The 27,681-nt window shown below is 36.2% G+C and overlaps 2 protein-coding genes and 1 pseudogene across 3 annotated transcripts; 2 read left to right on the forward strand and 1 right to left on the reverse strand.

The window, feature by feature from the left end:
• Positions 1-414: 414 nt before the first annotated feature.
• Positions 415-27,508, forward strand: LOC308233650 (olfactory receptor 51H1-like; annotated as a pseudogene). Its single transcript has 2 exons — positions 415-1,071; positions 27,260-27,508. The product of its transcript is annotated as an olfactory receptor 51H1-like (transcript).
• OR51T1 (olfactory receptor family 51 subfamily T member 1) lies at positions 9,213-10,208 on the forward strand (the record flags this gene model as incomplete). The annotated part of the gene is made up of 1 exon (XM_080640346.1): positions 9,213-10,208. Exon 1 carries the CDS (start codon positions 9,231-9,233, stop codon positions 10,206-10,208), a length of 978 nt encoding a protein of 325 aa, XP_080496472.1. The 5' UTR covers positions 9,213-9,230.
• LOC308233405 (olfactory receptor 51A7-like) lies at positions 16,142-17,077 on the reverse strand (the record flags this gene model as incomplete). Its single annotated transcript, XM_080640336.1, has 1 exon — positions 16,142-17,077. The coding sequence occupies one exon, from the start codon at positions 17,075-17,077 to the stop codon at positions 16,142-16,144; it is 936 nt and encodes a 311-aa protein (XP_080496462.1).
• Positions 27,509-27,681: the final 173 nt, after the last annotated feature.

The following is a 27,681-nucleotide window of genomic DNA, read 5'->3' on the forward strand; positions in this document are numbered from 1 at the left end:
ACCTGCATATCTGTGTTTATGAGCATCCGTATGTCATGTTTGTGCTTGCTAATATTTTCTGTGTAATTATTGGCATCAGTATTCATTACCCATATAAATGTACAATGTCAAATTCTTCCTTAGCAAAGAAGCAAGACAACTAACTCCTTGATGTTTCCAGATGAATTATATCCACATTGAATGAGGTGTTGATTGAAGGTTGTTGTTTTTCTCCTAGGTATTTTAATATATGATGTTCAGTAATAGAAATATTAGAAACATTGCTTCAGTGGTAGAAATATTGCTTCATGGGGCAGAGCCATTTGTTTTTATATCAGACTGTGGACACAGGTATGTTCAAATAATATATAAGTCATTTTCTCTTATGACTACCATCTTAATATTACTGCCACTGATTCTAACTTCTATTGCACTATGTTACCACTCAATCAAACTACTGTTAACCACCAGAGCTTCACCTTAACTGGGATTTCAGGAATGCCAGAGAAGGACTTCTGGATGACCTTGCCCCTCAGTTTTCTTTATAATACCGCAGTCTTGGGTAATGCCATCATCTTTGTTGTCATCAAAGTTGAACAAAGTCTTCATGAGCCCATGTATTATTTTCTGGCTATGTTAGCCACCATGGATCTCTGCCTTTCACTTGATGCCTGCATCACTCAGATGTTCTTTATCCACAGCTTTGAGGAAGTGGAGTAAGTGTTGTGGTGGCCCCATGGCCTTTGATCGTTTTGTGGCTATTCGCTTCCCTTTGCACTATGCTGCTATTCTCACTTATGCAGTCATCAGCAACACTGGGGCAGCAGTCCTGCTACGGAGTGTTGTGGCTGTGCTCCCTGTGCCTTTCCTCATCAGAAGGCTACCTTTCTGCCACTCCTATGTCCTATGTCATGCATACTGCCTTCATCAGAATGCCATGAGGCTTGTCTGTGCTGACACCCGTGTCAATAGATCTATGGTCTGCTAGCTATGATCGTCTCCATTGTATTAGATGCCTTGATCTTTTTGGTCTCTTACATTCGAACCCTCCAGGCAGTATTGGGCATTGCTTCCCAGGAAGAGAGATTCAAAATTCTCAATACCTGCCTCTCCCTTATCTGTGACTCTGATTCACTGATTTGGAAAGCATTTGTAACCAGTAGTACACACACTCATGGCCATTATCTATCTGTTGCTCCCTTCTGTGCTCAATCCTGTCATGTACAATGTTAGAACCAAGCAGATCAGGCAGAGGATTATCTGAATGTTCTGTGGGGGCAGGATTGGCCCTTAATGGCATCTACTATTTCTGTGCAACTGCACAGAAGTCAGAGAAGAGTATAAAATTTAGCAATGGCCAGTAGAAATCCCTGCAGTGATGGAAATGGTCTAAATCTTTGTTGTTGAATACAGTAACCACTGTACATGGCTTTTGAGCACTTGAAACTTTGCTAGTGTGACCGATGACCTGAATTTGAATATTTTAATTAACTAAATGTAAGTTTAAATAGTTACATGTAGCTCGTAGCCACTCTATCAAACGGTACAAATCTAATGGGTTATGAATGCCATTGCCTAATGGTTTTGCTGAAATAAAGAATTTATATTAGTTTGCTAAAAATAGAAACTTTCCATCCTCAAAATGATGAATAAAAACATTTTCAACACTTGTATACAATAAAATTTACTCTTTTTGGTATAGAGTTCTATAAGCTTTGACAGACACATAGAAGTCATGAAACCATCACTGACACAAGAAACCAAAAAATTATATTACTTCCCCAAATTACCTCATGCTACCCCTTCTATCCATATCTAATCCTTGGCAGGCACTAATTTGTTCCCCATGCCTATACTTCGTCCAGGGTGTCATGAAACCCCAAAGTATGTAGTCTTCCATGTGTAGCTTAGCATAATGCACTTGAAATTCACATATGTGTTGTGTATATTGGTAATTAATTTCTTTGTATTGCTGAGTAGTACTCCATTGTATGCTATGCTATTGTTTAACAACTTGGGGGATGGGGGCAGGGTAGAGATGGGCAAAGGGGAGAAAATGAGGGACATCTGTTAAGTGTCAACAGTAAATAAAAAGAAAATAAAAATTTCCAGATTGTTTCTGCTTTATTATAATCCTCTGGTATTCAATGATGGGCATAGATTATTTTCTTTTGCCTTTTGTGTTTATTTATATGTTTTTGAATATTTTTAATAAATGTAAGGTGTGTATGTGCAATGGGCTAGAAACAAGTGAGAAAAATATTAGAAAGAAAGCATGTGAAGAATATGAGAACATGGTGCATTCAGTGAGCTAGAAGACTAAGAACCTCTCTATATATTTTAGATATTAGTTTCAACACCACCTCAGTCCAAAAGTGACATGCCTTTTATTATATTAGAGTTTCTCACACTGTAGTATAATTGCATAGCAGCATATTTTTCCTGCTACTCTATATACTTTATAAGAACAGGGATCCTTTTTATTTCACTTCAGTCTATCCCAAGTATTCAATACAGTTCAGAACAAATGGAAAACACTCAATATATATTTTTGGAATTAAAGAATAAGTGAAAACTGTATCAAGATTGATCTCATGTTTTTTAACCTCTTTGTTTCATTTAATGTTAGGGGATGGGTGAAGAAAAGGTGAAGGGATTAAGCATTTAAAATTTCCAGAGGCACTCATCTTTTTTTATTGGGAACCAGTGAAAAGTGGTGGCATTTATAGTACATTAATCTGAACATTACTTATTATGTAACTTTACGAAGTTACTTAGTCTGTCTAGATACTCATTGGGATAGGCAGCTTTGTTCAGTGAGAATATGGATTGGAAAATGTTTTAAGGAGGATAAAAAGTCAGTAATTATTATGGTCAAGATTATTTATTCAGTACCTATTGGGAGAGTAAATTTTGGTCAAATGAGGCTTAAACCAGTTGTGGGCATGCAATTGGGAATCAAGACATCCATAGCATGGATAAGTTGAAGACCAGGTATTACAATCATAGTACCTGAATTTTTGAGCGGAAGCAGTTGCCCACAGAATGTAGTATAGCAATATTGGTTAAGATCAAGAAAGAGTTTTGGAATAAGATAGACATGGGTTTAAATATCAGCTCTGGAACTTGCTAACTTTTAGGTAAATAAAGTTATTTAAAACCTCTCTGAGTTTCAATTTTCTCAACTGCAAAATTTTGGAGAATACTAGTAATACTTAACCCATAAGCTTGACAATGAATAAATACAATGTTTTTAAAGGGTACAGTACAATTTTTGGTATGAACTTATCAAGCACTAGATTATTTATTTTATTTTTTATTGAATTTATAGGGTGACATTGGTTAACAAAACCATACAGGTTTCAAGTATACAACTCAACAAAATATCATTGGTACACTGCATCATGAGTCCATCAACATAAGCAAAGTCTCTTTCCATCCCCATTTATCCCCACTTTTCCTTCTTCCATTTCCTTCCAACCCCCTCCACCTTTCCCTCTGGATAGCACCATACTGTTGTCTGTTCTATGTATAATTTTATATATATATATATATATATATATATATATATATATATATGCTAGAGGCCCGGTGCATGAAATTTGTGCACAGGGGGGTCCCTCAGCCTGGCCGGCACCCTCTGCAATCCGGGACCCCTCGGACATCCCTCTTGCAATCCAGGACCGCTGGCTCCTAATCACTCACCTGCCTGCCTGCCTGATCGCCCCTAACCATTCTGCCTACTTGCCTGATCACCCTTAACTGTTCTCCTCTGCCTGCCTGATCGCCCAGCCCCTAACTGCCTCTGCCTCAGCCCCCACCACTGTGGCTTTGTCCAGAAGGATGTCCAGAAGATGTCCGGTCTAATTACCATATTACCCTTTTATTAGTGTATATATATATTTTTCACCCACCTCCCCAATGCCCCTCCTCAGCTGTCAGTCTGTTCTACATATCTATGCTTCTGTTTCTATTTTGTTTGTTAGATTCCACATATAAGTGAGATCATATGATATTAGTCTTTCTCTGACTCGCTTATTCCACTTAGCTTAATACTCTCCAGGCTGATCCATGCTGTTGTAAAAGGTAAGATTTCCTTCTTTTTTATGGCTGAGTAGAATTTCATTGTGTAATTGTACCAAAGCTTTTTTATTCACTCATCTACTGATGAGCACTTAAACTGTTTCCAGATCTTGGCTATTATAAATAATGCTGCAATGAACATAGTAGTGCATATATTTTTTCAAATTAGTGTTTTGGGTTTCTTCAGATATATTACTAGAAGTAAAATCTTTGGGTCTAAAGGCAATTCCATTTTTAATTTTTTGAGGAGGCTCCTTACTGTTTTCACAGTGCCTACCTCAAGAAGCAAGAAAAATCTCAAATAAACAATCTAACCCTACACCTAAAAGAACTAGAAAAAACAACAAAAAACATAGCCCAGAGTAAGTAGAAGGGAGAAAACAATAAAGATTAGAGTGGAAATAAATGATATAGAGACTTAAAAAAAAGATAGAAAAGAGCAATGAAACCAAGAGCTGGTTCTTTGAAAAGAAAAACAAGATTGACAAACCTTTAACCAGACTCATCAAGAAAAAAAGAGAGAAGACCAAAATAAATAAAATCAGAAATGAATGAAGTAACAAGTGACATTACAGAAATACAAAGGATTGTAAGAAAATAATATGAACAACTATATGCCAAGAAATTGGACAACCTGGGTGAAATGGATAAAACTCTAGAAACATACAATCTTTCATAACTATCAAACACTAGTTTAATTCAGCTTAGAAGTGGAGGTGGGCTACAGATATGACTTAGTTAATAGGATGGCTTCTTAGGAGAGGTACCGGTATAAGAGGAGGGACTTGGCAATGGCCAAGGGAACAATGACACCTGATAGGAAAAGTACAAATTAGAGCAAAAATAATTTGAGGGGTGACTCTTCTTGCACACTCCTGATCCCTCTCTGACATTCAGGGAGCCTCCCTGGCTTAGAATCTGTAGCCTAAGGCAGGGTGAAGAGGAATGGTTATAGTTACCTGATCCAGGCAGGCAGTTTTTGAAGTGCTCATTACTGTCAGCCTCCAGGGCCAGGAGGGCTCTGATGTATGAGATTTATTTGGGCCCCTGAGCAGGGTTTGAACCTGTGTCAGGAAAATATGTCTGAGCTGTTGTAGAGGAACATGCTCATAAGGGTTTGGTAACTCTTTGCTCCAACTCACTCATGAATGAAAATAGCTCTCTGTTGCCCGGTGACTCTACTGAGCTGCCTATAAAGCTCACACCCTTGGAAGCCAGTTTAGTTCCTGTTCTGTGATGGGAATGAAGAGAAGTTGGTGGTGTTTCCCACTGATGTGAGCAGGTAAAAAGAATGCATAAATGGAAAGGTTTGGGAGGAGAGGGGTTAAAGAACGAGGAATGCTAGAAGGAGGGAAGGGTGTAATTGATTAAATGATAGAAGATACAAGTAAGATGGGATGGAAAAAAAGGGATGTAATGGAGCCTGGATGAAATTGAGATAGGGTTATGGAAGACATAAGGGAAATAAAGGAAGAAAGAGGAAAAGAAATAGGACCCTCTGTCTGAGGTCAATATTATTCAGCAATCAGTCAACATTATTAATTGAAGGTTTCTATTATTCCATATCCTACTTCAGTAGCTTGTACTGAGAGGAAAAACAACAGGTTTGCCCAAACTTTCAAGGGACTCACACTTCAGGCAGATAAAGGAGATGACACTTGCATATAAAAGTTACTAATCTCAGCCATGCCTCATTATTGAGAGTCAAATAAAAGATACAAGCATGAAGCGGTGCAGAGACTTAGAAAGAGAGGGTAAGTTCCAGGTTAGCATGACCTGGAGCTGTCAGGGCAGGTACCAGATTTTGGAAAAAATAAATTTCAGTGTTGAGAAGTAAACATTTGATGGGGACTTATAAATGAAAAGGATGGGTCTATATCATTATTGATGCCAGAAAGTAGGGATGTTAACCTTTGGATCACTTAGTTATTGAGTTGGGTGGGTTCTATCTTCATTTAATCTAGCCTTCTGTATATTAATTGGAAGATATTACCATCTTCCTTGCCATTCAGAGGGAGAACTGAAGATAGAAAGCTCTCGCCTATTCTTCTGATTAGTGGCCAATGCAGAGAAAACCTTGATGAACTGAGGCACAAATTTTGTCTTACAACTGGTCCCAGAGGGTCTGAGGTTACTGGGTCTGGAGGAGAAGGAGCTCAATTCCTTCTCCTGTCCACCTATCTGCATTTCATACAAAACAAGTTCTTTACCAGCAAAATGAGCCATTGTCTCTTCTCCTCTTAACCCTCACATCATCCAGGGTCATCTTCTTGCCTTTATGAGATATAATTTAAAGAGCAGAGGATAATGATTATCTACTTTATCTCTTAATTACTCTTCTATTCTGAAGCTCCTTTCTACATGCACCAGTACACAGAGACCCACAATACAAACATATGCAAACATTCAAATATTCTCCTAAACATAAAAGGACTGACTCCACAAATATTCTTTTAAAAATAAGCTATGAGGACACATTTCTTCCTTTTACTTATTTTTTCATTCCTTCTCCAAATCATATAAATATTTAATAAAATATAAGCAAGTCTTGTATTTTAAAATAATGAAATCATATTATCCAACTGTTTAGCTTCTCCCATCAGTCTGGCTTCTCTAATGTTCTATGGTTTAATAAAAAATAAGGAACTTTGGAGTTAGTAAATCTGGGTTGCATTTTGAATCTGTATCTAACTCTTTTACCTTTGAAATACTATTTTACCTTATGGGATCCTTTCTTTAAAATAGGAGAAATATATCTATATAATTTCCCCCTGGATTATATAAAATTATATATAAGGTGGTTATCAAATGTTGACATATACAAAGGATCTTAATTCTTTTCTTTTTCTTTTAATCTACCTCCCCTTTTTCTCTCAATCAATGAGAGGAAAATTGCTCTCCTATGTTCCCTGGTGTCTGGGGAAATGTTTTCCCTGAGGCTCATCTTTCCTGCAAAACTTCCAGGCTCAATCTGTAGTTTTCTCATTTAGTCTTTATCCATCTCTGTTCAATTATCATTTATCCATCCATCAATACTTCTACTATAAATTAGATTATTCCAGTTTTTATCATGTAGCAATAACTGTGCTTATCTCTGGAGAAAATATAAAAATTAACACGTATGTTTTATGTTCCCAGAAAGCTAGCATTTTAGAGGAAGAAAGAAATGTGATCAGGCAGTAAGATTTTAGTGGTATAAACAGCATACATAAAGAACCTTTGGAGAAGAGTGAATAGATTGAGTGATTTTGCATTGCAGAGAGATTCCTGAATTGTTATCACAAAGAAGAAGATAGATTCACTCTTAATACTGTATATATATGTTTTTCAGATTGAGAGGAAGAAGAATGAAACAGAAATCTTAATAGCCTTCTGCTTTCTTGTCTGACTAGTCTTCCCTCATTTTCCCATGTAGTAATTGCCTTGCATGAATATTTTGCCTTGACTTCTCACACTATACATTCCATTAGGTTGAGAGACTTTAGAATACAGAAACTATTCTTTACTCATTTTTGTCTCTCTGGCCATCCTCACAGTAACTGGCATCAATATAGTCATTATGAGTCTGAGTGATTGATTTAATCCAGCATTCTAATCCACATCTCATTTGGTACTAGTTTTCCTGATTCTTAGTGTTATATCTCAGCCATGTATAATATAATAATACTAAATATTATACCTGAAAGAGCAATTAGTCTATTTTCCCCCTTTGGAGTAATACTGATTATTTCTATCACTATCTTCAGTAGACTGAAGGAAGGGGAGAAAATTACTAACAATCCCTCATATTTGTTCTTATATAACAACTGGCAGTGTCTGTTACTAGTGAATTCCTTATATCTATTCAGATGCAAATTCCTTGTATCTACTCAGGCAAAAAAGCAGAAAACCTAGATAACTGAAAAATAAGAATACTATGGCTGGCCAAATCCACAGAACAAGTGGGCTAGGTGTATCACTCCTTGTTAACTGTCTTTTGAAGACTAAATGTCTTAAGTAAAAATTTAAAAATTCATCAAGATGACACCAACACTCAGTGAACAAGTCCTGAATAGAATTGTAATGGTCATCTTAAATATGGATTACAGATTATGCCTCCTTTTTGACACCATCTCTATTTTCTTTGCAGCTATCATTCTGTGGACTTTTTCCACATAGTGAACTATTTGATACTCTCATTTGTAATGTCACCTCATCTTTGTAATGCCTACCTGTCCCTAAATGACTCCCTTTTAGGTATTAGTTCCTATTTCTATCCCAGTCATGCTTTTTACAAAGTCATTCATCACATGTTGCTGTGTTCCCATGCCTTTCATATGGTGTTTTACCTACTATGCCTAGATTAGGACACCTCAAGTCATATATTCCAGAATACTGTTTGAAATTTTTCACAGGATTCACAGGGCAGTCAACTCACTATGGGTTGGCTCAAAGTCACATGGTAGAAACAAATACCCCAAGGTGTAAAATGGAATAAAGGAGACAAGACCCATTATTTCAGTGGTTCTAGTAAAGAGAAAAAGAATTAGAGTGCAAGATGAATCTAAGTCTCATATGCATGTGGAGTGGGGAAGACGGGAATTACAGAAAAAGGAATAAAGAATCCCTGATACAAAAGGATATTTTTAGTAGAGTCTACTAGGAGAAGCTGACTGATGATTCAGGTATAAGGATACCTCTGGCTACAACATCCCAGAATAACTTCCAGCAAGGACATCACAGAGTTTGCTATTATAAGTACCTCGTGGCTCTTACGTACTTCTCCATTATTTCTGGAGCAACTTATATAGTTTGGAGACTTAATACAGAGATCCATTGGTTGTCATTGTTGTTCTGTAAGTGTGTGTGCATATGTGTGATATATGTCTATAAACATTGTCTGTTTCAGATCAGGGCTTGTCTGGGCAGTAGGGTGAGGATGATCCTAGAGAGTTTGATGGCTGTAATTGGGAAAGGGTAGAGGGAAAAAAAATGAGGCCAGATTCTGACAAGAAAAATTAAAGATACAAGGGAATGATGTTATAGGTACCGTAGTTAAATTGGGGGTTTGGATACAGAGAAATAATTTATGATTTGAAGTTTATAAAAGAGTCATGGATTGCAAAAAGGCTCAGTATGACAAACAATCTCATTTTTGCTCCCTTTTCAGAGTGAATCCTCAACCCACCATGGTAATTTTCAATAACACCACATTATCTTCTTCAAACTTCCTCCTCACTGCGTTCCCTGGGCTGGAAGTGGCTCACATCTGGATCTCTATCCCAGTCTGCTGCCTGTATACCATTGCCCTCTTGGGAAACAGCATGATCCTGTTTGTCATCATTGTTGAGCATAGTCTCCACAAGCCCATGTACTATTTCCTCTCCATGCTGTCAGTTGTTGATCTAGGTCTGACCATTTCAACCCTCCCCACTGTGCTTGGGGTTCTTTGGTTTCATTCCAGGGAGATCAGCTTTAAAGCTTGCCTCATTCAAATGCTCTTTGTACATGCCTTCTCTTTCTTGGAGTCCTCGGTGCTGACAGCCATGGCCTTTGACCGCTTCATGGCCATCTGTAACCCACTGAAGTATGCCACTGTCCTCACACACATGATGATTATGGTGATTGGACTGGTCATCTGCCTACGACAAGTAATTTTTCTCTTTTCCATGACTCTAGTCTTGAAGAGTATTTCTTTCCACGGAGGCCAGGAGCTTTCCCACCCATTTTGCTACCACCCAGATGTGATAAAATATTCATATTCCAACCCCTGGATCAGCAGCTTTTTGGGCATGTTTCTTCAGCTCTACCTGTGTGGCACTGACTTATTGTTCATTCTTTTCTCTTATGCCTTAATTCTCCGTACTGTCCTGAACATTGTAGCCCCTAAGAAGCAACAAAAAGCTCTCAGCACTTGTGTCTGTCACCTCTGTGCTGTCACTGTTTTTTATGTGCCAATGATCAGCCTGTCCATTACACACCGCATCCTCAACTCCACCCCTAAGGTGGTCTGTAGCATTTTGGCCAATGTGTACTTGCTCTTACCACCTGTCCTGAATCCTGTAATTTATAGCTTGAAGACCAAGACCATCCGCCAGGCTGTGCTCCAGCTGCTCCAATCTAAAGGTTCACGGGGACCCAATGTGAGGAGTCTTAGAGGTGGGTAGAATTGAAGGGGAAAAATTGCTGGTACGTAAATCATATTTAAGGGAAGGGATTTGGGTTCATCTCATCCTCAGGCATTTTGGTTACTGAGGCAGTTTCAATTAAATTATTGGAACAGAAAGAAGAAAATAATTTTCCCCAAAGCTTATCAAAAAGTTTTTTAAAACCATTGCAATTCAAAACCAAATTATTTATGTATATGTTACTCAAATATTTAAAACAATTACATGGACTCCTAAGCAATTAAAGAACAATTAGATCATTTTATTTCAGCTGAACAATTTAACTTATGCTTAAAAATGGTAATTTTTAAACAGAAAACAAATAAATGACAATTTTATTTTTTACATTCAGTTGAACAAAATCATTTATTTCTGTAGTCAAATTTCCTAGGGGGCAATACAGATTTTTATCTTGAGCTGGTAAATGAAAAAGTTACAGGTGTGTGCAAAGGCATGTACATAGAAATTTGTGATTTAAAACTGTAGGACATTGTTGCACACTTTTCAGTTCCTAGAGTCACCTCTAGAGAGCTCTGTTTCTTTACAAATGCATTCCCTGAACCTCTATCTTTTCTTTAATCCCCTTTCTCCTTAGTAAAAGTGAAATTTTCAGTTTCAATTGCTCTTTATTACACCTCCAATGAATTCAATATATAAGATCACACATTGCCTTATTATTTTCCTCATTGCCTAGATATTTTAAAACAGTTCTGATTCTGATTCCATAGTCCCTTTACTCCAGGACTATACCTTTTATCTCTTCGCCTTTTCTTGGGTTGAGCTGTTAGCCTTCTCAAACTTTTACTACTCTTGTCACTGTAGAATTTCATAGTGACTGATATTTTTTAATGGGAAATCTTCAAATGACCTTTATTTGTTTTGTGAAGAAGTAACTTCTGGATAGGGATGATAGAATGTTGGGAGAACTTGTCTTGCATACACTGAGTTATGAAACTCTGATAATTATTTTGATAATTGTTTCCTTGAGATAATTCATGTCTGAGCCTAAGGAACCAAGCAGGTATTATGATCTAAGACACTTGTCTCCGCCCCTACATCAACTTCTTACTCCTGGCCAACTGGGACTACCACTCCCAAACTTTTGGTTTGTTTGGTTCAAGCTTTCTGTTCAAGCTTTCTGTTCAACTTAAACACTGAAAACTTTTTGACTTTACTCTGCCCAAACCTCTTTTCTCTAATCATTAACAACAATATCACATATTATTTCTAGTTAAAATTGTTTGTGTGATTTCCCTTTTAGCCAACATATTCAGGTACTTTTGATATCTCCCTGGTGTTGTGTCCCATACACAAAAGTGTGTGGCAGAAGCCAGTATTTTAAGTGGAGACTAAGTAGTGCAGGATCATACAGAAACTAGTGCAACTGGGAATAAAATTCAGTTTTTCAGAATTCAAGGCCAGCATTGCCACCGGAATGTCTCTTGGCATCATGCACTTCGTGGGAAGTCTTTGTATTCCATTATATCACAGTTTTGTATTTCAAATTTCAGGTCTTCATTCTCATATTACTTCCAAATAAATGTTTATTTGGTTCTATCCCTCTCAACAGGATAAAACATGACTGCTATGCCAAAGTTCAAGAGTCACAAGATGCATCTGATTTCTAGATATCTTGTTCCAGAGCTCAGATTAAGGACAGAAAATGTTTTCTTAGTCACATTGTCCCTTAGTAAGCCCAGAATAAAACAAATTAAAGAAAAGAGACTTCAGAGAATTTGTGAATTTCGATGAGAATTTTGAATATGTGATTTAGCTAAGAATTAGAGGCATGGGGATGGAGAGAAGAGAACTGTCATAGAATTGAGCATGTTAGAAGTGCTAGATTAGGTGACATGGTATTCTCTGAGGACTTTAGGGGATGATATAAAATGCCAAATATTTCTCAATATTCATGAGTATAAGCCCAGGTCTTGCTGTGCTTAGAGAGGGAAAAGGACTTGTACTGAAGCAAAGAATGGCCAGTGGAGATGAACTAGGAAACAGGAGAGAAGAGAACATCACATAACAATGGAGACTGATCCTGAAATCAATCTGTGTGAGTAGAAATCCCACACCACACCCTGATCTAACCAGCCAAACTTGACCTCATCAGTTCTTATGAATATCAATGGCTCCTTAATTGCTCCTTTGGAAGACCTTTGTGAAAGTTTGTTTGTTTGCTTGTTTTAAGATCCATAGCTATTCACAATTTATAAATTTAAAAACATCTGGAAAAACACTTAAATTTTTTTTCTTAAGTTTGTTGCTAAAACTTATTGGCAGCAAAAGCTAAGACAGACTGATCCTATCTAATAAAAGAGTAATATGCAAATTTACCATCACTCCAACACACAAGATGGCCGCCCCCATGTGATGAAAGATGGCCACCCCCATGTGGACACAAGATGGCCACCACAAGATGGCCAGCAGGGGAGGGCTGTTGGGAGGGAGCAGGCCTACAAGACAAGGCAGTTGAGGGCAATCAAGCCTGCAGAGGAGTGCAGTTGGGGGCAACCAGGCCTGCAGGAGAGGGCAGTTGTGGGGGGACCAGGCCTGCAGGGGAGGGAGGACAGTTTGGGGGGACCAGGCCTGCAGGAGAGGGCAGTTGGAGGGAACTAGGCTTGCAGGGGAGGACAGTTGGGGGAGGACCAGGCCTGCAGGGGAGGGCAGTTAGGGGTGACCAGGCTGGCAGGGGAGGGCAGTTAGGGGCAATCAGGCAGGCAGGCAGGCGAGTGGTTGGGAGCCAGCAGTCCTGGATTGTGAGAGGGATGTCCAACTGCCTGTTTCGGGATCAGGCCTAAATGGGCAGTCAGACATCCCTTGAGCGGTCCCAGATTGGAGAGGGTGCAGGCTGGGCTGAGGGACAGACACAACCCCATGCACGAATTTCGTGCACCGGGCCTCTAGTGTGAATATAATTATGGTCATTATTTATTCAGTATTGAGTGAATATTCACACATTTCACTTCAGAAATATAGCTGTGTTTGAATATAGAGTAATCCTTCAAGGGTTGTAGTGTCTTTTTAAAGTATGAAAAATTATAAGATAAAAAATTGTAGAAATGTGCAATCATTCTTCCAGTTTTGTGATAATCAATGTATAAAGTAATCTGCATTATGTATGTTAATCTTTCATTGTTCTAAATAATACTTTTCACATCAGTCTCAAAATGCAACTCACTTGCTCAAAACAAAAAGATTTTCTATAGTAATTGTTAATAGAACATGAATTTGTCCTTTATTGTTATTTCAAGGAATGTATTTAATATGTTTAGAGGTTGTTCTAATTGCTAATGTAACATATATGCATATATATTATCCACATATATGCAGGTTGGACAAAAGTAGGTTTACATTTGTTTGTATAGAAAATAATACAATAATTACTAATAACACAAGAATAAACTACGCTTTGTGTACTCACAACTGTAACCTACTTTTGCCTCATCCTGTAATGTATTTCATTAAATTTTTGTGAATATATTGAGAAACTGAGAAAAGTATTACATATTTTCAGAAATTACTCATAATACTATTGAGAGATTACATAGAATATGATCTAATCTCTTTATTAAGTCAATACATATGCACATACATCTACATTTAAAAATTGGGATAATAGTGAATACTCAAGTGTATATCTTATTTATTTAAAAATTACTTTTGTATTTAATTATTAATTTATTTTAGTTAATTTTTGTGTGGATAAAAGATCAGACACAAACATGGTTTTTAAAATAGGTGTAATTTTTTCTACCAGTATTATTTGAATAATCAATCTATTTTCAATGTTGTTTGATAGCCCTTAAATAGATATTATTTCATATTATACATAGTATATTGTAGTGTGTTTGATCTATTTCTTTATTTTTCCTATTAATTTGTTGAGCAAACTACTCACAATTTTATACTGTTTAATAAATGTCACTATCATATGAAATTTATTATAGTTTTTATTTTTTTTAAATTTTATATTCTCCAGTTCCTCTTGTAAACCTAGTTTTAGAATTATTTTGGTAAGTTCTCAATAAAATGTTACTGGAAGCTTGATTGAAAAATGCATTAAACCTATATTATAATTGAGGAAAATAAATAAACTTTAGCCTCTTCACTCTTCTGATCCAGAAATAACGTCTATTGACATCTTCTGACATGGGCTGTTTCTGGCTTGTAAAGATTTGAATTTCTGAGTTGAAGAACAAATACTAGAAGGAAGATTAGTATTCCTCCATATTTCTTTCATGACAACCTGTTTGCTTTTTTTTGTCTGTTTTGTGTGTGTGTGTGTGTGTGTGTGTGTGTGCGCGCGCGCATAAATAGGACATGAACTGTTTTTCAGGGTAGCTCTTTTGACTTAAAGACTGTTAATTACTGCCTACTGATCTTGGCAATAGTTTTCTATCATTCCAAATGTTTGTATGCTTGTAATTTATCATCATATTCTGAATTGTCAAAGGCTTTTTGTTGTTTTTACTGTTTTTTTCCTAAACAAGTTGGGAAACGTGTCATTGATATACACTGCACAAGTACTGGAGCTATGCCAACACACTTGATGTGTACAGTTCTTTTGAAAAAACAGAGTGCAAGTAAAAGAGACAGATATGTGAACTAGCAATTAGAGCACAATTTGAAACAACCTGGGAGGAGGTGCAAAAGATTGTCCCTCCCTTCCTGGATTAGGCTACAGTTCTAGACAGGTTCAGTTATTGAACAATAAGAACTCAGTTGAACTCACCTGGAAACACAAAATGTATAAGAATATTTATTAATCAGAGAACTTCTTCAAAATAATTTTTAAATGGAAATAATATTATTTGTGAGTTCACCTTAGACAGTAAAACATTGAAATTTATTACCAATGGTTTTCTCCCAATACACAATACAAAATTTTTAAGGGTTGATTGACTTATTCTAAAGTTTATCTTTTATACCTTTGTCCGCTCTGAAGTACTTACAAATAACATGAACAAGAAACAGATAAACTTTACAGAAAATCATTTGAGATAGCCATTCATCTTCAGTTTGCTATTTATCTTTTTATAATAGAACCATATATGCATGAATACAGTTTCATATTATCATATTTTCCACTAGTATAAAATGATTTATAGCTTGTTTAGTGTAATTGAAAATATCATAATTCAAAATAACAAGTACCTGAACAAGCATGAGAGTCATTATTTAGAACATATATTTTAGAGTAATCAATAACATAAATGCTTTAACATTTTCTGTACTGTTACTTTCCTATTTCTCTCCAGTAGTGATGTAGTCCCTCTGTGCCCCTTTTAGTAACTATACCTTTTTGGAAATCTGTTGTATACAGAAAAAAGATGGTCTGTTGTAAAGAGGGAGTTTATTTGTCATAATTCAAATGGGAATGACCAGTGATTCTTTTAACTTAAAAAGAATCACCGGTGGTTCCCATTTGATTATTAAGGAAAGAGCAAAGAAAGAAAATCTTAAACCAACTCATATTTGATAACAAATTTCTTTCACTTAAATGGGAGATCAAGAATTTGCATTAAATTGACTGCAGACCCCTCAACAAATACAACATATTTGAAGGCTCCCTGAAAGAAAATCAGTAACTGGATTGGGGTAACATCCTTTAGCTTCTAGCTTCTTTGATATTCATTCTCTATAAAGGTGTACATTCTTTACTTCCAAGTATGTTTATCCTTATGCTGTAAACATTGTATCTAAGATTCTATATCAGTGTACTAATTAATGATTTTAATGATATTGCAGATATACCTGTCAATTGCCCACATCAATCCCAAGTTCACAGATCTCAGTGCCCAGTCCGTGTATTGTGCTGATTGTAAGAATGATTAAGAAACATAATAATAAATCACCCATAATACTTTTTTAGAAAGGTATTATTTTAGTCTCTGATCCTGGCTGTCCCTGCCTCATTTTCCCCCATACCTTTATTTTGTACCAAATTTCCCTAGAATCTTCTCACGAATTTGCCGTGTCTTGACACAGTATACAATGGGGTTCATCAGAGGTGGCACTAGCAAGAAAATGTCAGCAGCGAGGATCGTGGCACTTTGGGACTTGTGTCTGCCAAAGCGGTGTATAAAGGCCAAAGAGGTGATGGGCACATAGAAGATGAGCACAGCGCAGATGTGGGAGACGCAGGTGTTGAGGGCTTTGAGCCGTTCCTTATGGGATCCAATTCCCATCACAGTCTTCAGGATGAATACATATGACACAGCAATGAACACACTGTCTAACATCATACAGAGGGCAACAAAAAAACCATAGAAAAAGTCAATTGTGTTGTCAGAGCAGGCCAGGTTCATGACATCCTGATGGAGACAATAGGAGTGAGAAAGCAGGTGTTTCTTACAATATGTCAAGCTTTTGAGAGCGAAAGGAAATGGGAGCACTAAGAGCAGGCTTTTTAGGAAAAACACCAGGCACAGCTTGGCAACTCTGGCATTGGTGAGGATAGAGCTGTATCTCAGAGGGTTGCGTATGGCCAGAAAGCGGTCAAAAGACATAACCAGGAGCACTGAGGACTCCATATCCATGAACCCATGGATAAGGAATTCTTGAGCAAAGCAGGCATTTGGGGAAATTCCGGTAGCATTGAAAACAAAGGTTCTCAGCATAGTGGGGAGGGATGAGAGGGACAGGCCCAGGTCAGAGATAGCCAACATGGAGAGGAAATAGTACATGGGTGCTTGGAGTGAGGGTTCTGTCCTGATCACAAAGAGGACGCCACAGTTGCCAAGGATGGCCACCAGATACATGAGGCAGATGGGAATAGAGATCCATACATGAGCATGCTCCAGTCCTGGGATTCCAATCAGAAAGAAGGTGGGGATCTCAGTGTTAGAGGAATTGATAATGTGCATGATACATCAGTTGGAAAATATTTCCAGATCTGAAAGGACACTTTCAACATGAATCTATTATGCTCATCTCACATCCTTTCAGCACTTCTGTCTGAGACATAAACAAAAAAGAAATACAATTTTGAGACATTTCTCACATTAAAGAATAAAGAATGAGATATTTCTTCTAAACAGACAATTGATAATAGAGACAGATAATGTTTATTGACAAAGACAACCACAAATATAAGTAGTGTCTTGATCAATCACACTTCTCCACAAGGTCCTCAGGAAAAAAAAAAACTACATAAAAATAAATTCCCCCTTTACTATTAGGCTTTGCCCCTCCCTGTCCCCAATCCAATGAAAAAGTTTTACAAGGTAATTCTTTTTGTTTGGTTCTGAGTGAGACTAGAACTTAAAAAAAAAAAAAAAAAGCCCTAGCTGGTTTGGCTCAGTGGATAGAGCATGGGCCTGCAGACTGAAGGGTTCCAGGTTTGAGTCCTATCAAGGGCACATGTCTGGGTTGCGGGCTTGATCTCTAGTTGGGGACATGCAGGAGGCAGCCAATCAATGATTCTCCTCATTATTGATGTTTCTATCTCTCTCTCCCTCTTCCTTCCTTTCTGAAATCAATAAAAAAATATACAAACAAATAAAACATGGTAAAAGCAATTTTAAAAAAGCAAACTGCAGGAATTAGATTTTAAGAGAGCCAATAATAAATGGTTTCTCCAATTTCTAGAGTTTTTTTGCTCCAAACAATTTTCAGGCCAAGCCTGGAGCTTCCAAAGGTGATTTTACTCACAATTTCTCCACAGGAAGCAGTACCAAGAAAGTACAGAAAGTAGGTCATGTGAGCTTCACTGTTAACCCTCTCCTTAAGTACAGTGAAAAATCCCATGTTTTTGTATGGAAGCAGACAAAATGTTCTTAAAAATGACTATCAATAGCAGTAGTGCTCTCTATCCTTGAGCATGGGAGGAGAGAAGGGGTTCTTGAACTCTGTCTACAGTCTAACACAGACTGTCATAATGTGGTTTAGTCAACTGGACTGTTGGTGATGAGGGAGATTGGTATTCTCTAAATCTATTTTCTTTTGACACCATAAAATAAATAGATATTCTATAACTATAGAACTTTTTTTTCACGGACAACTGAGTTAACTATGTACCTTTGAGAGGTTTCTCTTTGTGGAATTAAGTTCATCATGAACAATCTATACTAATAAAAGAGAAAGATGCAAATTGACTGTACCTCCATGACACCCACCAGCCAATCAGGAGGGAACATGCAAATTAGAAGGACAAAGATGGTGGTGGCCCCACTGCCCAGCCGCTCCAGCGGAGCGGCTGGGCAGGGCAAGATGCCTGCTATGAGAGGGAGGGTGGGGGGGGGGGTGGGCACGAAGGGATCTACAAGAGCGGCACTCCAGCTGCAGTGAAGACAAAGATGGTAGACTCCCTTTAAATTTTTAAATTTTTGTTTATTAGGATATATATAGTAAACTCTCAATAACATTTATTAGATAAAATAAATAAGTAAATATCTTTATTAAAACACTATCTGTATTTATGGATGTAACAAAATTATTTTTTTGTATTTTATTTTTATTTATTATTTTTAAAATATATATTTTATTGATTTCAGAGAGGAAGGGAGAAGGATAGATAGAAACATCAATGATGAAAGAGAATCATTGATCCGCTGTCCCCTGCATGCCCCCTACTGGGGGTTGAGCTCAACCTGGAAATGTGCCAGAATAGGGAGTCAAACTGTGGCCTCCTGATTCATAGGTTGATGCTCAACCACAGAGCCACACCAGCCCGGACTATTTTTTGTATTTCGTAAATACAATTTAGAATATTGTAAGTTTAGCATTAGTTTAAAATTTTTCTTTATAAAATATTAAATTAATTCAATACAAGTACAATAAATAAATACATAAAATTAAAAATACAATTATCAGGATAACTCATTAGCCTTTGCATATGTCATTATGTCATTAGTAAATACATAAATAAATAAATCACTTCAAAGATAGATAGATAGGATAATTCGTCTTATTCCCAGATGCTTAGTTTTGGAGAAGAGAGGAAAAAATTAGAGTGGATTGAAATAGGAAATAGGGAAATGAGGGAAACAAGGGGTGAATATTAACCTTTATTGCATTGTGCTGGATGTTTTATATTTGTTATTTTATTTAATCACTACATGGTACTATTATTCCTGTTTTCCAAATTTGAAAATGAAGCACAGAGAGATTAACTAATTTATTGAAAAAAAAACCCTACATATTATTATTAACAGACATAAGTTTTGAATGATGTCATTTGATTTTAAGCTTTTTAATTATACCATGCTTTCTATCTTGTATTACTTAATGTGTTTAAAAATGGAATAAATCACAAGGAGACTGCATTATAATGGAGGACATAGAAATAATTAGAGATTTAATAAGTAACATTAATATGAAGGTACCCTGAAGCCTTGAACTGTATTACACAGCCAGTTTCAATGCTTTACCTCTGGAGCTATTTTAATTAACACCAGACATTTCAATTTCATTTCTGAAAAAATGTCATCAGAAGGGAGATAAATGGCCCATAGAAATTGTTGATAGCAAAATCCAGCAAGTAGCTGTGAAACAGTAAAAGCAAAGGGGCATAATCAATACCTGTTCAGCCAGATCCAGAGGTGAGGAAGATAAGAGATAGCTCTTAACAGGGTGGGGGTGAGGGGGAGGTAGATATTTTTAAAAGTAGGGAAAAAGAGAACATTGGCTGGGATTACTGTGTGCAGACATTGTGTTAGACAATTTTAGCAGTCAGTTCCGTTTTCAAAATGTTTGCTCTACTTTTTATGTGACCTTGAAAACAGATATTTATCTGTGAGGCCTTATAGCCTTACTGATGCACAGGAAGTAGTAAAATAGCAGAATTATTTTAAGGATAAGAGATATAGTTGGCAAATCCCTAGAGGGATTTGCCAACTATATCTCTTATCCTTAAAATGTTTATTGCTAATAAACATCCTACTAGCAATAGTTATTGTTAAAAAGGACCCAATGCATTTCTCAAGAATGGTGTCTTATGTAGAAAAATTACTCAAATATTTCTTAAGTAAATTGATTGTTGTGAAAGAAAACCTCAAATTTTTGTTACTGATAAGAATTAAAATTCAGGGATACTTTCTCAGATGAATGGTATCTTAAACTCTTTCTATACATACTTTTATTTAATTCTCAGAGCAAGTGCTATTATTATCTCTGCTCTATAAGTTAGGAAAGAAAGCAACAACTCGTAAGAGATAGAACTGGATTCAAACCTAGTTGTGTCTTACGCTCCCGCAGAATGCCACTCCACTGTATACAGCTCCTATATTACTTCCTTTCCAATTGCATAACTAAGTTGCTCCCTTGTTTCTAGTCCAAAGTTCTAATAACTTGAGATCATAATGTCATATTATTTGTTCTCACTTCTCAGACTATAGCCTTCTCCTCTGATTTTAGTCTAGTGGCTAAGATGGTTATCCATGGTCTGACTTCCAATTCTTTGGTTAGGCAGATAAAATGCAGCCTTTCATCAGACTAGTTTTCTCTATCTCACATAGAGTTCTGACTCTATCTAGCATTTTGTCTAACTGTGCATGAATAATGGATACTTTTTAACCATAGATGGGTGAAGTGAGTAGTGACAATGGGTGGCCAAAAGGAGACTTAGTGCATTTTAAATGTTCGTAGTTTCTTCCCCAAATTTAAGTTAAACTCTCTTCTTCTCAGGCAAACATAGCCCAAAGAAAAAGTTCCCTTCGTTCCTTCATGCAACTAAACATTAAAAAAAATAAGTCCCTCCTATATAAAAACTATGGAAGCTTTCAGACAGTCAGCCTTATTCAGAGTCCTCTCTAAGTCCCGGTTCTTAGAGTACTCATGTTTCACACACACTTCAGGAGACAGACACATTATAAGACTATTATGTTAGGGTCCTGCTGAACTTACCATTTCACCACCAAGGGAAAGAGAAATGACAGTAGGCTAGAGGCTTCTCAGCTTCTGTGCCCAAGACCTTTATTTATAGGTCCCAGACTCCTGGAGCTGTCTTCTGAGCTTTGCACTCATGGGACACCGACTCCTCCAGCTCTGCGGCCTTCTCTAAAGAAGTTATTTCCCTAAGGAATATCCAAGAAATTCCCAGTAGAGGGCCTGGTTCAGGACCATAGTTTTAACTCAGATTGTGGAGTCCTGAACATATCAAGGAGAACCTGCCCTGCCCCAGAGATTAGGGAAAGCAGCGGAACCTACCAAGAAATCATTTCATTCCAAATAAATTGACACTTTAGTTTAGGTTCACCATCTTGTTTCTTTTTATTCCCTTATAATCAATCACGATTTCCCCCTTTATTATTAAAATATAATTTACTTATGGTATGATGCAGAAATCTGAAGTGACCAGCTCAAATGATTTTTACTTACATATGTAACCAAGTAGCATTCGACAGAGGAAAGTGCTAAAATATCCAAATCTGATTATGAATTTGTCTTTTTTTTTTAGTTCTGTTACTTTTTCTTTGTGTTTTTTGAAACTTTCCTATTACATGTAAAGCATTAAGGTTGCTATGAGTTCTTTTATCTTTGCAAAATCTCTCCCTTTTTATTTGGTGACATGGCTTGCTTTAAATTTCATATGCTCTGATAATAATATGGCTACATTCACCATATATGTTGGTATGTATGGCATATCTTCTGCATACATGACATATCTTTTTACTTTTAACCTGTGTCATTATAGTTCATGTGCAAATTTTATAATCAGCATGCCTTTTAATTCAGTGTGACAAGTGCTGTTTTATAATCGAGGTCTTTAATCAAGTATATTTAATATAATTATTGATACATTTATTTTATGTCCATCATTGTTTTGTTTCTTCATTGTCCCATCTGTTTTATCTTCTCTGTTATAGCTTTGCTCATTTCTTTTGAATTTCAAGCACTTGCAATGTTGTGTATAAGGCAGAGCCTACCTATCGAGGCTCTAACTTAAAAGGAAGCAGATATTGACAGTTGGAAGTCTGGCTGTTTTATAATAAACTGTTAAGTCACAAGAAGATAGGATGGACAGCAAAAATATCCTCTAGAATGGCCCATTCTGATTTTTAAGAAGTCATTTTGGTTCAGATGCTCTCATATCTCATGGAGAATGTTTATTCTCATTTTTCAGATGATAATTGATTGTCTTATCCAGACATGAAACCCAGCAATGAGTAGGCTTATCTCTGCTCAATGTTTTGAATTTCTGTTCCTTTCTTATTCACAGAGATGTGTATCTTGTATTTAAGCCTGGCTATAAATTTTTAAATTACACTTATGAATTTTATCAAATATATTATTGTTTATTAGTAATATATGATCTAACTGCATTATTCAGACCAAACTTTCTCTTAAGTAAGAGAAAGTTATATGTATGTGTGTGTATATATATATATATATATATATATATATATATATATATATATTAGAGAGGGAGAGGGAGAGAGAGATAGAAACATCAATGATGAGAAAAAAATCATTAATTGGCTGCCTCCTGCACACCTCACACTGAGGATGGAGCCTGCAACCAGGGCATATGGTCTGACTGGGAATTGAACCGTGACCTCCTGGTTCATAGGTTGATGCTCAACCACTGAGCCATGCCACTGAGCCACACACACACACACACACACACACACACACACACATTAGTATATTTACTTAAATTATCATCAAAATATCATATCACTTCATAACCTTCAGTAAATATTACTTAATTTAGATATTGAACAACAATATAGGACTTGTATAATTATAAAGATATAGTGAAACCCAAAAGATATCATTTAAATAACTTCTAGTGAATGCAATATAGACTTTGTATAGAAGGCATGTAATTTTGGGATACCTGGTTGGAAATCCAGCACTAAGTGACAGGACATGTCTATTTCAATGCTTTTTCAATGGCATTTGCCAAACATTCAAAGGAATAAATGGAATAATTAGTAAGCTATTCTGTAGTTTGTAAGATGCTTGCATGAATATTTGATACTTGTGTATTATGATTTCCATTTTGTGGCTAATTAAGCTGAGGTGAAATAAATAAAGTAGTCTGACCTCAAACTGAAATTAAAATATTTTGCTCTCTTAACTATATTACATAATCTCTATGAATGCTACATGTCAAGCTTTCTCGATCAATGTGATTTCTACCTCTCACTTGAGTGGTTTTCCCATTGCTTTGCATTACACCTCATCTCTAGCTCCAGCTGGGGATCCTGGATACCAAAGAGTTAACACATTCAGCCCAACACTTTCTCTGTAAACTCATTCAGAGATCCCAGGGAGCAGGCTGATTTCTATTTCTCCCAAAAGTCTACAACCCCAAGGGAAAGAGGAATAGGTACATCTATATAAGGTGGAAGTCAAAGTTGAGACATATTGAGCATATTGACATATTGAATATCCAGTTTTGGTAGGTGCTAGTAGCTGAAAATCCCTTTGAAAACTTAAACCTATGGCTTTGTTAAACAGTTTACTTCTGAAGAAATGACTATGGGGAGGAAGAGGAAGTGGGTGTGTGTGTGTGTGTGTGTGTGTGTGTGTGTGTGTAAAGGGGATAGGATTGCATGGTCTGAAGGTTAAAAAGGATTTTATTAACTCTGATAGCAGTAGAGTCCCATTTACTTGATAGTATGAGAAATAAAAGTAACTCGTATTGTCAATTAAAAGAGGAAAAAAATCCCTTTTAAGGCAATCAAGGACTTGACGTGGGAATGATTTTTTAGGGAATTTTTGTTGAAATAATTAATTAGCACTGCTATTGACTGATTATCTTAATTATGTTAAATCATTTATAATAGTATATAAAATTACTATTTTAGATAGATACTGTTTTCTACAGTATTTAACAGAAGAGCAAATATCTGCTTGGAGGCCTAAGCAGCTTATCCAAATTCAGTGCCAAGCTGAAATTTATACCTAGATGTTTTTGCAACAGACTTGAGGGCTGATTTCTTTAACTTAAGAAATGGAAATTCTAAGAGATCTGGGTGATGTTAGATCTGGTGGCTATCCTTATTGGAATGCTCTCTCCTTTGTTACCCACTCCATCCACTCTCCTAGATTTTCTCCCATATTGATGGATTGGGCAAGATGCTCTGAACAATCTTGCTACTCCTCACAATTCTAACTGAAATTTAAATTTTGTGTTTTGTTCATTTTCCTGGGTGATATCATCTACTTTCATGAATTCAGATACCAACTTCATGTCAATATTTCTGACCTGACAGCTCTATAGGGTTATTTCTCCTGAAGTTCAGACTCCATGTTCAAAAGCTCACTTTGTGTAATGTCAAGTTTACCACTGAAAATGTTGGTGAGTAGAGTGAGCATATTTATTCCTTGGGTACTATCATAGAAGAAAGGGAGAAGGCACTAAGAAATGATTCTACATGTCTTACATTTTTTTCCACTCACATACATTCCTTGCATGTTTGCTGAGAAACTATGTTGATGACAGATATATGAATATAAATAAATTCTTATCTATGCTTTGCAGTATTTGGCAATCAGTATATATGGCGGTAGTGGGATTGTGTTGGGTAGAGATACATAAAAACAATACATTATAAAACAGTGTAGAAACTACCATAATAAATATGCATGACAGAAATATTCCCTGGAAGAACTAAGGCAATATCCATCTGCCAAAGATGAAAATAAAATAAATAAAATAAAAATTAAGTGTTTGTGAAAATGAGAACTTTTCTTATGACTCCTGGGAAAGAGGGTTTAGAATAAAATTTGTTAAATAGGCATTCTGACAGCTTATATACAGAGTGATTTTCATGGTACTTGAAAATCTGCTACCATCTAAAATATAACTTCTTTGGGCTTGGCATTTGGTTTGCTGACATGATAAGAGATAAAAAGTCATGACAAACTCCATTTGCAGAGGCAGTTCCCAAGCTAAAAAAAACAGATCTGTGTATACAGTACCCTTAAAATATTAAATATCAGTCAAGGTCTGCTTGTTATGTATTACATTTTTCTTGGTTATTTTCTAAAGAATTATAAAATACAATTTTAATTTACAATCAAGCTTTAATTTAGAGGATCCCCAAAATCTTCATTGTCCATGCATTTTCCATTGTACAGTGATGATTTTTCTTCTATACAATTTGAATTAAAAAAATTCTGGAGTGAGGTTAACAACTCATATGAACTCTTGCTTTCTGTGGCCTCTCCTTTTATTTTTGCAACTTAGTCTTTTATATTTGCATTTTAAATTATAAATAAATTTCTATTTATTTATGCATGTATTCATCAGTCTTATGAAATATAGATGGGATTTATGATGGTTAACTTAGATGTGTGTGTTTTTCCAGTAATTTATACTGATTATTTAACATTGATATATCATGAACTCAAAAAAATTGAAAATGTCAAAAGCTTGTATATTTACCTTTGATAATATAATGTTAACTCCTTAAAAGAGACCCTAACAATAAAATCAGGGTTTAATTTAATATATAGGCAAATTTAAACATTTTACATTACAAAGAGAAATGGAGTTATTTGAATTTTTTTTCACTTAGAATTTCTTTTCCTAATTTGCTCAGAGATAAAATGTAAGATAATTTGCTCAAGAGAGCTAAGATTAACAAGCCCATGATATTATTGTATGGCTTCAACACTTTCCCTTGAGATAATAAAATGATAACCTGAAGTGTGGCTCATAGGTGCTTGAGCTAGGAACTATACATTTCATGAAGGAGTACAAACATGAAGACAATAAGGATACATAACCGCCAAGGGTGTATCTGTGCTCTTTTTCTCCCACTTCTTTTGGAAAAAAAAATTGTACAATCAATATTAACATTTTTATGTTTGTGCTTTATTGAACCTAGATTGGTGTTTAAACTCACATATAAAATATAGATAATAAATACCTACCTCAAAATTGTAAAACTTAATCTCTACATGTACTTTCTAGCATTTAATACTTATTTACCATAGTGTAGGTGTTTTCAAGGATCTCTGATTATTTTCTTATACTATTATTTTTAAACTTTCTTCCAAGAAGTTAGGGATTTTGTCATAAAACCAGGAGAGAACTACTGAAGATCATGTGGGAAAATAGAGGGAAAGATTCTAAGTGCCTGTCACTGACTTAATCAAAGCAGCTCTGTTTTGAAATAATTTTCATATTTAGATAAAAATATTGGAAAACTACCACCTTAGGATAAATTGTTGTAAGTGAAATTCCCATGTTGGAGAACATAAACATGTTTATGGACTTTTAAGAAATATTGAAAATTGCATTTTATTAATAGAATGGAAAAAATATGTCCCTAAATACAGTACATACATGAACTACTTATCCATACTACTCTGAGTTTTATCTAAAAGTGTGACTTTTTGTTTATGTGATTTCAGATCTGGATAAAGAGCTCATATTTCCACTCATGTCTATTTTCAATAACTCTGAAGTCCAGCTTTTTCTTTTGATTGGAATCCCAGGACTGGAACATGCCCACATCTGGATCTCCATCCCCATTTGCCTCATGTACCTGGTTGCCATCATGGGCAACAGTACCATTCTCTTTATCATAAAGACAGAGCCCTCACTTCATGAGCCCATGTATTATTTTCTTGCTATGTTGGCCATCTCTGACCTGGGCCTGTCATTTTCCTCCCTTCCTACCATGCTGAGAATTTTCTTGTTTAATGCCATGGAAATTTCACACAATGCCTGCTTTGCTCAAGAATTTTTCATCCATGGATTTACTGTCATGGAATCTTCAGTGCTTCTGGTCATGTCTTTGGATCGTTTTCTTGCCATTCACAATCCCCTGAGATATGTTTCTCTCCTCACTAACAACAGAGTTGCTAAAATGGGACTGATTTTAGCCATCAGGAGCCTTCTCTTAGTTCTTCCATTCCCCTTCACTCTAAGGAGGCTAAAATATTGTCAGAAGAATCTCCTTTCTCACTCATACTGTCTGCATCAGGATACCATGAAGCTGGCCTGCTCTGACAACAAGATCAATGTGATCTATGGCTTCTTTGTTGCTCTCTGGACTATGCTGGACTTGGCATTAATTGTTCTCTCTTACATGCTGATCTTAAAGACTGTACTCAACATTGCATCTCTGGCAGAGAGACTTAAGGCCCTCAATACCTGTGTCTGCCACATCTGTGCTGTGCTCATTTTCTATGTACCCATCATCACCCTGGCTGCCATGCACCGCTTTGCCCAACACAAAAGCCCCCTCATTGTAATCCTTATTGCAGATATATTCCTGTTGCTGCCACCCCTAATGAACCCCATAGTTTATTGTGTAAAGACTCGACAAATCCGGGAAAAGGTCTTGGGGAAGTTGTTGACCACATGTAGGAGATACAAACTTGAATATTGAGGTAATAAATTATCAGACAGTAAGTATTTATAGGCACCTACTATGTGTTCAGTGCCCCAGTGGTCATTATCTCATGGAAAACCAAGGGGGAGTATGAAAAGCTGTGCTGTACAGAATTTATAATAAAGTCAAGAATACAATATTAAACAGGAATGATGAAATAATTAGGTGAC

This window comes from Plecotus auritus, assembly GCF_963455305.1.
Source record: "Plecotus auritus genome assembly, chromosome: 9".
In the NCBI taxonomy this organism is placed as follows: Eukaryota; Metazoa; Chordata; class Mammalia; order Chiroptera; family Vespertilionidae; genus Plecotus; species Plecotus auritus.